This window comes from Myzus persicae, unplaced genomic scaffold, assembly GCF_001856785.1.
Source record: "Myzus persicae strain clone G006 unplaced genomic scaffold, MPER_G0061.0, whole genome shotgun sequence".
Lineage (NCBI taxonomy): Eukaryota > Metazoa > Arthropoda > Insecta > Hemiptera > Aphididae > Myzus > Myzus persicae.
The window spans coordinates 55,916-67,958 of record NW_019103015.1 but is presented as its reverse complement, the minus strand read 5'-3'; the positions used below and the strand labels follow the sequence as shown (position 1 = coordinate 67,958).

Below are 12,043 nucleotides of genomic sequence, written 5' to 3'. Positions count from 1 at the left end.
TATATGCACAATGTAATATTTAAACGCGATAAAAAAATAATAATAATAATAATAATAATAACGCATCCAACTATACATCCAATCTTGTACGCAGTCGCATTGAGATTAAAAATTGAATTTGCAAATCTATATAAAGTAATCCGAGCGCCTCTCGAGAGGACGTCGCCGTCGCCTCCTGCTCGGATGTGTTGTTTCAGTGTAAAACCTCACACGAACAAACTTCCACGGATAAACATACAGCGATTACTAGTTATATATATAGCGGTTTCAGAAGAGAACCGCACTGCTGAAACGATTTTAAGTAGGTGTAAACGAAATTTCGGAGATAATGACATATCCGTTTTATTTTGAATTTCAACACTCCGAATAAAATAATTTTACGGAAATTAAATTAAAGTTATTTCGATTATTATCTATCGAAAAAACCGTGCATACTATAGTATTGTTATTCACGTTGAAAATGTATTTATGTCAATTAAATTGCGATTATTATGATAATATTTAAGTTGTAGAATTTAAAAAAAAAACGTGCAAAATTGCTATCGGTGAAAGTAAAACTAAATTCGTAGGTACCTAACAAGTAACAATTTTAATATTATACCGAGTACTTACTAAGATTGACAAGATGTAATTTTTTCCGAACATATTGCTAACGACTGTTTTACTATGATTATTTTTGTGCGCTTGTTCTGAAATTATAGTAATAAGAGTGGGTAGTACAAATTATGATTAATATTATTTTGTTTGTTGAATTATTTTTGGTAAGGGTCGCAACTAGGTCTTAAAAAAAAAAAGCAACTCCGGAACGCAAATTGCATTTGACCTTTTCTGAACCTTTTTATTCTGGTGCAACTTACCTACTGATTATTATAATTTCAGATCCAAGATTTTCGTACTGAATATTTCCATTGGCCGTTAAAAATAGTAGTTTTTTTTTTCGATGAAATATTTTTCGAATGTCTTGTTGTCTATTTCCGTGCAAAACGAAAACAGTATTATCTTTTATCACACGGCATAACTGAGACGTGAATATGTGAATAATATTGTGAACTCGATATCGAACTAAATATGAGTGAATATATCTATTTAATATTTATCAATGATTAATGAAAGCAGCCGCTAACACACAGTTGTTCGGGGCATTGAGCCAGAATGTAATATCGTTTTTTATAAATTCAGAATGACTGTATACAGACATTTAAAGTAAATAGCCACGATTAGTTTACGTATAATATATTATGATGAAATATTTTTATATTTTAAACTTAGGTAATTTTCAACTACAGCATTAATCTACTTTAAATACGATTTTTTTCCTCTCAAAAATGAAATATTTCATAAAATGCATTCTATTTAAATCTCTGAATCGTTGTCGGAGTTGACCTAGTTACGTATATATATATTACGTTTGGGCATGGCAACACACGCCTTGAAAAAAAAAGTTTACTGCGGCTAATGGGGTTGTAGCGTGAACTGAACTAAAAGGATTTTAAAAATTGTACGAATAAAAAGACATTATTTAAATTAGTATTTAGTACGTCGGAGGTATATAATTATGTAGGTATACGGTGCTGAAATTGTAATGTATATAATACAAGTAGTTTAATTTCCCCAATTATAAATGACTTAAAAAATATACATAACAATAGTGCCTAATATCGCCGAACACTGAGGTCATAGGAGATAATAACATAATGTACCTGTCGTGTACCATTTTCGTATCGATTTAATACCTATGTAGAGAATATCGTTTTTTTTGTTTGTTTTTTTTATTTTTATTTTACACGCACGACGAAGGTTTTCGTTTGTACGGTTCCGTCTGGCCACAGAAGAGCTTCTTGATAAAAATAAAAAATATATATAAAATACCAATCGCGTCACCAGTGTCTATCCCATTATGTTCCGTCTAGAACGCACTGAAACCGCAGTCTGCTGCAGTGGCGGCGGCTGCAATTCGACGAATTCGATCGTCTCGGTTAACCGCCGGCGCCGCACTACAACACAATATACTAAAATATATTATTTTCGACGCAATTCGTTGGGAAAAAAATAAACGAAAACGAAAACAAAAAAATAGAAAAAACGACCGTAACATTGTGAGGCTAAATATATAGTAAACGAAAAATAGACACGCGTAAATAGCACTAAGGCGAAGACCGCGGAGATCCTTCGGCGAGACCGAAACGCTTTTTTTAATCGAATGCGTCGTCATAAAAATAATATAAAATCATCTAATCATGATACATGGGCTACGGTATAATATCATGATCGTGGGTGCCAAGACTTCGAAATAAATCATTGGGCGGTCTAGCTGAAAATACCCCCTCCCCCCTCTCCCCTATCAACACATAGTGTGTAAAGGCTTAACCGTGTCCATTCGTATAATAATAGCTATATGACCACTTTCATTTGCACACAGCACTCTGACCGCGACAATATAATATATTGATGGTTCCAATTGGGTTGGAAACCAGAAATCGAGGTAAATACGGCCAGAGAATCAGTCGATCCCGGACATTTCGATGGACACAGCTGTTCAGATACATCATCTAAATAATTGTCATCTACAATATTCGAAAACATGTATAGGTAGATGGGTACTGATACTTGCTCTGTACCGACATGAACTGCCATCATGTCGTTATTGCGTTTATTTGTAAAATAAAAAACATTTTTTATGAAGAAAATCAAAAGTATATTGACAAAATGTGATAACAATTTTTATGTGGTCCCCGGTACCCCGAACAAACGTTCGCCCGTCTACGTGGCGCCAACAGTTAATAATGTATATTATGTATGTAATATAATTTATATTGATAATCGTTTTCTGCCTCTAATTCCGTTCACCGTAAACACGCGCCGATCAGCTGATCGTGACCGTATGCAATGGTGATTAATTGAGTCTTATTTTTAGCCGAGTTCGGATGGTACAGAGCATCGGCGGCGGTGGAGTTACCGCGGTAGTCGGTCGCGGACCACCGCGGTGGTCGATAATCGCTAGGGCAGCGAAAACGAAACAAACGAGATATAAATTGAACACCCGGCGGAGACTTTGTGGCGGTCGGCAATTTAAAAAATTAAATAACCATTAAACGCAGTGTGTACAATACTACAATTAGAAGGAAAAAAACAACGAAAGAAAGAAAAACAATACCAAAAGCTCCGGTTAGTCGCTGTGAATGTGGCGGGCGGAGGGGGGTGGGAGAGCAAACATATTTTATATTCATTCGTATGTGTATACGGGTATAATACCTATATGACGATTTCGTACAAATATTTTCTTTTGTATTGCGATGAATTTTTTTCCCCCCTTTTACTTAGCGGCCCCTAATATAATACACAGGCGATGACTACTTTTTGTTTTCACACACAGTATAATATATAATAATAATAATAATAATAATGCATCATCAACCACCGACTTCTCGTTACACAAACAATAATTGCCTCCTGAAAATACGCGTGCGATGATCCAAATAACAAAGTATCTATACCTATATTCGAGGTGAAAATATTTGAAAATAAAATATTTACTGTGTTAATTGTATTATTATTCACACGGTTTTACGATATTATTTTATAAGGGTAATAATAGGTGTTATGTACATATTGCATTGTATTCCGTGTTGAAGTGCAAGCACAAGTTCATAAAACTGACGTCAGTGGCTAATGTAAGGAGGGGCAGAGGGGCCTTGCCCCTCCGTCTCCGTGGTCAATCAGACGTGTTAGGATACCGTGGTGTGACGTAAACTTATGAGTTATAAAATAACACGAAAAAAACATGTTTGTCACCCCATCGAACAAAAAAAACAAAAAAAATCCCACGTCCGCCACTGGCTGACGTTATTTTTGGGTAGTTTGATAAATTAAGTTTCGCTGAGCGAGTAGAAAACGTATCATCGATGTATTGCTCTGAAAATTATTAAAAAATAAAGCAGCAGATTGTGAGCATTAAAATACGAAAACAGCTTATACGATATTATTATTACCATAGGATTTTACAATCTGAGCAATATTTGAACAATATAAAGTACAATATACCTATTATGTTTTACAACCACACAATCTATAGACAATTATTTACAACACATTACAACACAATATAATGTCGGATGGTGGTGTAAATTGTCATTCCGGGCTGGTAAAAATGGTACGACACATCACACATGTACCACATCATTATTATTGTTATTTACTTTGTATAGGTCACGCAAATTAACATCGCCCATCATTTTCGACGGAAGCCAGAATTAAATTTTACTTGTAATTATTATATTTTATCGATTTCCGAACGACACGAACAAAATATAAAGTATTATAGGACGTATGTAATATGGTCGCGAACCATCGGCATCGGTCTGATTGCAATATTTTAAGCTGTATGAGAATATTACGATTAATTAGACGTACACGATACCTATAAGTTACGATGGCAGTTCGGTTATTCAATATATATGTCTCATTTCATGCTATATAATAGATCTTTATTGGTAATGGCTGTTGTTTTTAAGGAATAAAACGTGTAGGCGGTCGTTGTTTCATACTGTAACAGGAGTTTTTACATGCTACGTATTTTACGGTTTTTAATTATTGTTTTAGATTTTGGTACACAATATTATTATCTCTCTATTCGCCACGACTTTGATGTCAATATTGGCTCCGTTTACAGGATTATTCACCATACATGCTCGCCCTCTGTTTATGCAATGATGTAATATTATTTAAAATCTGACTTGTCGAATTTTTAAATAAACACCCAAAAGACAATAATAATTTTAAATTCTCGAGATTGTTTGTACTGTTTAGCGAGTGTCGTGTGTGAGTGAGATGTAAACGAATCGGTGAACACTTTTTGTGCTTGGCAGTGTCGGTGCTGAAATAGTTGTCTTTATGTTTAGTGTTTCATAGCCTTTGGAGAACGAATACCGGCTTTATACTTGATCTTTGTTGCGTAAAACGTAGGTTCATTCTGAGAAAAAAACAATATAAAAAGATTTTCTACAAAGAGGAAACACGAACGCCGCTTTGTTAGACCGTTTCTTTTATTGCAAATCCGACGCCTTCCATGGCCTATTCGATCACTTCGGGCTAATGGCGCTGTTTATTGAATCATATAATGTTTCGAGTGTCGCATAATATTATAATATATAATATAATATAATAATATACGAGGAAGGTCTGTAAGAAAGAAATCAGAGTACGTGGAACCTAAATTCATTCCTCATAACAGTGTATTATTATTTCATAAAATATGTATATTTTTTTTTTGTTTGTTTATTTTGTTTGGTCCGAACAATATTAATAGGACCCAAACATTATAATATGTCAACAACTATTCTAAATAAGGTAAACCCGAAATAAAACAAACGCGATATGCCGATATCGCGTTTTAAACGGAGAAACGAAAGAAAAAAAAAATATTAACGAATTTACAGTCGGAATTCGAATGATGTGTAACGGAAAACAGGCCAACAGCGAGAAAGAGAGAAAGGGGGGGGGGGAGGAAAAATGCAAAATAAATTAAACATATTATTACTATCTTCTATGACGTAAACGCATAAACGCGTTAAATCCATTACAGAATTGCTTATAAAATATTTATAGCTGATGCGATGTCATCTGCAGGTAACTACATAATAATAGATTACCGTATATATAATTCCGTTCGGGTCGTTTCGGAGCGAACCAGATGCAAATTTCAGGTCGCTTGTTGTGCGAGCCGACAGTAACAATAATTTAAAATTTATAAAATCTCATGCCAGATATTTTCTATACCGCTGCAGTTGCTCGTCGTCGAAAATCATGGAGTCCACCTGCAACTATGCGCGATACTAAATTTGTATGTTGTGGGTGCGTGCCGGTCATTACATTACGATTAAAAAAATACTAAACTCGGCCCGGATTCGAAAAGTCGTTTTGATCATATAACATGCTATTGTAGTCTCAAAAATAATCGTATCGGTGCGAATATCGTCAAACCCAGTAGGCCGATCAGGAGGATGATATTTTTTCGGCAAACTCCACCGTTATTTCCTCTAAACAATGTCTTCCTGTAGAGACTCCGTCAAATCAAAATAATATGTTTGACTTGCTCGTTTTTATGGTTCCCATTAAATATTGTTTTGATAAGGCTTTTTTACGATATTGTTAAGTCAGAATAGGTACCGAGTACCTGCGCGTTTCTCGCAGACGATATTTTTGTTCAACGGAAATTTCTGTCAAAATATTACGAAGTTACATGATATACATTATGCATAAATGATAAATCGGACTTCAACCGCATTATGCATATTATAATCACAACACTATTCGTTTTCCAGGCTGAGCAAAGCTCATGTGGTATTCAACATACCATCCTTAATATATTCCACACACACACACACACACATATACACACACACACACATAATATTTTATTATACTAAAATATTCAATACGCCTATTAATGGAAAATTATTAATGTCTAAGATCCCGAGTTTAGATATAGGTAAAGATTATACAGTGTTTTTTTTATGTTTTTGGAAACACAGAGATCGTATATTACACAAATAATCATTTGAATAATTGAGAAAAGATAAGTCTTCGATGCATTTTTATTATCTATAAACACAGTTATTTGTAAATGGTAATAAATAGTAGGTATATGTTATTGCTATGACAATAAAATCTGAATTTCAGATTTAAAAATAATAAGTTAATAACCTAATCTATCATACGGCGTACTACTATATGAATATATTTTAAAAGTGCAACAAACCCTACAGTATTACCATCATTACCGAGTGTATCGAGTTTATCCACATTATGCGTTTCAGTATGGCGTACCAAGTACAAATAGCACAGTATTGTTTACCCGTATTATGTTTATGTTTAGGCATAATTTTATTTGTTAGATGAATTCATAAAATCTAAACACAATTATTCGTAAATGGTAATAATATATTTTTATGAGAGTAAAATCTGAATTTTGGATTTGAAAATAATAACAAGTTAATAATCATTTAATACATGCTACCAATATTATATGCCTATTTTAAAAGTGCAACAAACCCTACGGTATTGCCATTACCAATTTTACCAAGTGTACTTAGTACTTACCCACATTAAGCGTTTTTGTATGGCATACAAAATATGAGTACTTAGAAGAGTAAAATATTGTTTATAATAATACGTAGCTCGAAGTATTTTAAGTTTCGTAAAGCACTCGGGTGGGCTGCTTTTGTAATATGGAAAGCGGTGATAAATCATTGCACTCGAATAGCCAGTACCACGTGGATATCAGCAGATTATATAACTAAAAAACGGTTGATATAATATTTCCGTCCGTCCTCTCTCTCTTGTCTCGTTTTTTTTTCAAACCACCGGGAAATCCTAAACATAAATGATCAACATTAGTTGACGAGTGAAAATGTGTGTTCGGTTTTGGTGGCTCACAACTTGTGGAGCTTGTGAATTGTCTGAAAGAGTGTTACTTAGGAGAAATCTGTTAAAATTAGTACTAGAAAATTGTATTGTGCAACCGTGTACAACTCGTCCGCTCGATTAACTGCAGATTACGGGAACAATAATTTATAGGTGACCCCACAGGTTTACGATAAATTAATATAATTCATAGCTAATGGATATATAGGACAATAGCACAAATAAAATTACCTATAAGATAATATTACCATCATATTTATGGCATAGACCGTGTTACGAAAAATACTTTTTTGTTAGGTTTAACTTAAAATTTAGTATTAACATTAGAATAACAAATGCCTGTTTTTTTTTAACAATCAGTTAATTGTATTCATTCGGATATGACTTTTTTTATTATTGACTACACTATTTCTAATTTAAAATATTGCGATAGAGCTGTTTGAGGAGCTTTTTTTTTAAATGATAAGTATTTTTATTGAAATTCGGAAAAATGAAGTTCGAGGAAAGTGTATTGAATACTCCAGTACCCACTCATAATATTATTTAGTATGGTAAAAGTTATAGTATTTAAACAATACTCGACTACTATTGTAAATGGACAACAGTACTTAAAATATAAATTCAATAGTTCAATAACTAAAATAATATTTTTGAACTCCTGCGAATACTCAATCTACTGAATATCCACTATTTCACAACACTTCCGGGTCGTCAATTTTTTGATCAAAAAATGATAATACATAAATACCAATTTATTATTTTGGTAACGGTTGTATTGGTTTTATTAACACTAAATATCTACTTAATATCTCAAAAATTTTGATTTTGATTTTTGACTAAGTTCATATAGGTTCCTACTTAATAATGCACTAGGGTGGTATCTATCTTTTCGACAGAATTTTTTCCTCGTGTCATTGCTCTTCGGTCCACACATTATTATAATAATATTATCATTGTTACAGTTGTGCGCATGTCCGAACATGTTTGCCGACTCTCACAATAATACATACGTGACATGGATCACGCACATACTCAGGTATAAGAAAACGTACAATGATCTGAGATTAATTTTATTATAATATAATAGTAGGTATGTATATTAGTTATGTTACTATTATAGTCCAGCAGTGCGTCATTGGTCACGTACTACGATTCCCCCCCCCCTCCGCTTGAATCACGGCTACAGATTAGACGTTATCAAACTTTCTAGCGAAACGTTCTGCACACAATATATTAGGTGCTTATATGCATGCGTAAATTATGCACTTAAGCCGTAGTAATGGTGATGGATGACGACGATTGCCATTTATATTATTTAAGACGGTATGATATGACGACATCTTTCTATACAAATATAGGTATCAGCTTTGTTACGAACCGTGATTTTCGTGGACGAATCGGGGAGATTGATTCTCGTGGAATTTTATATACACCCCGCACCGAACTTTTTTTTTTTTTTAAAATTCGAAACAACTCTGAAAACGTATCGTGTGTCAGTAAGATAGATAACGAAACGATATTGCATTATTCAACCTAACAACAGTGACTTTTTATTTTGGTATCGATTCTTTGGCTATTTGACACTCACTCCAAATTTGGATCGGTTCGATTTGAAAACAAAAAGTACACTATTATTATTTATTACCTGTCGTTATTATTCACTGACATATGTAGACTATATGGGTTTAAGTACATCACGTTTTTTTATAAATAACTATTTTTTTTTTTTATATGCCGTTAAAATACATATTTGTAAAAATATTAGTAATTACAAATATAAATTGAAACATTTCGAAAATAATATGTTGAACACGAAAAACTATAATAATGTATTCTATATTAAACGGTATGCATAAATTGTAAAATTGTAATTTAGAGGTTTCTCTTTGCTTTTTTTAAATTGATTAACTACACTCCACGGCTATAATATAATGTGCAGGTATAATGCGCATGCGAGTGTGTGTACATCAATTTTTATGCGCATAAGCCCTATAATCCGGTGAGCCTTTGCTGTGCCATTTGACCAATCAACCGTGTTTTTGATCTAATAAGACGTAACAAGCGTCGGTACACATTATGGCACAACATAAAACAACGTTACAAACGATTAACATTATAACATAATATATTATTATATCATTGACGCAGTGTGATAATTAGGGCTCGGGACTTCTAGGAGTTTGCATGTTTTGAAATAATCATTAAAAACAAAATAGCTAAGTAAAACAGAAATTTGTTTCATAGCATTACAAGTTTATATTTAAAATTTATAGTTGCATATTTTGCATATTTGACCATATTTCATTTTTAAGTGCATATATTATTATGACCATTTTTCATTTTATCAGTGCATATTTGACAATATTATCTATACGAGGAGTAAGTTTTTAGTTTTATAAAAAAAATTGTATTTTAAATAGATATTTTCCTGGACCGGATATAAATATTTAAATATTTATGTTTGCGTTTTTCTTGCCTATCATTATAACTGTATTGTTGTTTATCGGTATACCACACTCGTGATTCCCGATAGGCGATAAGCCAATAATGATACCAAAAAAAAAAACTATGACTATAGTTGTAGATAGAGGCCAGACGATCCCTTGAATAGTAATAGTTGACAGTTGGTGTCGTGCGTTCTTCGTATTTTGGTTTCGTGAAGGGTTTTTTCTTTCGAGTGAGCCCATAATAAAATAATTAAAAAAATTCCTAAACCAAAACCTTATGATCGGCTTAACGATTTTGTAAAAGAATATCATTTTTTTTTTAATTCATATTTTAATAGCATATAATATATTGATTCTTTAGGTCATAAATGCATGCATATTTTAAGGTTTTTAAGGGCATGAAGTCCCTAACCCTAGTGACGATTAATAGTTACAATAGGTATAGGTGCGCATTAAACGATTATGCCTATTGGACTATTGTGTGAAAATATTATCATATAGAAAATATGCTTGAACTCGGATTGCTCTAAAATTAAAATTATGACCATTTCTCATTGATCTTTATAATATTAAAGTTGTAGGTACGCTGAGAAATCGTATGCGATGGCAGTGTTGGTTGTATAGAGTAGAAAACGGGTTGATTCTACGTCGTGCCATACGCTAATAATATTCTATTCTACTATACGGTGGTTTGGCATATTGTATTATTGTAATAATAATATGAAATAAGACGTTTCACCTGCGTTTTCTTGGGCTTCAATACCGGCAATTTAAAAGATATTGAAAAAATATTCAAAGTGTTATATTAAATAGAATCACAAATTATTTTACTTGTGTTCTGGTGTCATTGCCGTTGTTCGTTTGTAAAAATTCATTAAGAACACGTTGACCCTGGTTGGCCATTATCGCAATACAGTTAAACCTCCAAATTTCGGACTCAAGATCACCAAAATGTTGTACTCTATAGTCTATTTAGATGGTTCCACCGTTGGAGAGGTTTGTTCAAATGTCATGAGAATGAGGTACGAAACAAGTTCGGGCATATAATTCAATAATTGCATTGCGGACAACTAGTCTTGTGATTGTTATAGTGTTGGGAATTTTATGAGACATATTTTTATTATTGAATACAATCTGCTGTTGCGAGTTAACGACTAGAGTGATTATGCTCGTTTGGTTTACTAAGCTATGTTAAGTGAAAAAAAAAATGAAAGATTGACGGCTATTAAATAGGTACATATATTTTATAATATAATCGAAACATTTTCAATAATAATATTTAGAAGATTATGATATTCTTAATGACTAGTCTATTTATAATAATTATTAGCATTTTATTATATTACAAAATCTCTCAAAATATCGGAGTCTCTACTTATATTTTTCCTCGATTACAACGTCGATGATCTGTATCAGTGGTGCGCGACCCGGGGGTGGCCTATAGTAAACGAAAAAGTGTTGTATAATATAATTTGTAGGGCGATGGTGGTAGGAGGTCGCATCAGGTTGCAGCCACTGATCTATGTGTTCACACCAAGAACGTGGAAAAAAACTGCGGAAAAATATCAGGATATTAACCTGTATATTAATATTATTTCTATATTAACCTTATATATTTTTTAACCTGCGCTTGCGTAGAAACTGGTGATCTCGGAGACATTAATTGCGCCTTGTTTTTGGAATGAATACAATATCACATGCGTGCCTGCATGGTATGTTGCTAAGCGCGTATAAATTATGTTTGCTACCTTGTTCGATGAAACAGTCTCATCGTGTGTGTACACTGTACACCGTTAAATGTTATATGTTTACCTCTGTTCAACAACAATAAGCGAATGTTCAATACTTAATTTATTTATGTTAACGAATTACAGGGCAGGTGTAACCGAGAGAAACCGCCGTGCAAATATTTCCATCCACCGCAGCATCTCAAGGACCAGCTGTTGATAAATGGCCGTAACCACTTGGCCCTAAAGAATGCATTAATGCAGCAAATGACTATGGCTGCTAGTCAACAGATAGTACCGGGGCAAGTTCCTACAGCAGTGGTGAGTTCATTAAACTTGTACATTACTTACGTTCTGAACGCATAAATATAATTTCAGTTTAAGTACTCGAATTAATTTATACAGGTGTAATAATGGTGATGTATAAAATAATACGTCCGCGGGGGG

At 33.2% G+C, this 12,043-nt stretch overlaps 1 protein-coding gene across 3 annotated transcripts in view; it reads left to right on the top strand.

Moving 5' to 3' along the window:
• The window catches only part of LOC111033566 (protein muscleblind), a 179,679-nt gene that overhangs the window by 141,534 nt on the left and 26,102 nt on the right, over window positions 1–12,043 (top strand). For all 3 annotated transcript variants that reach the window (XM_022314359.1, XM_022314357.1, XM_022314358.1), the window contains one exon: window positions 11,744–11,917. In XM_022314359.1, the coding sequence (XP_022170051.1) occupies window positions 11,744–11,917 (174 nt within the window). The remainder of the gene's footprint in view (window positions 1–11,743; window positions 11,918–12,043) is intronic.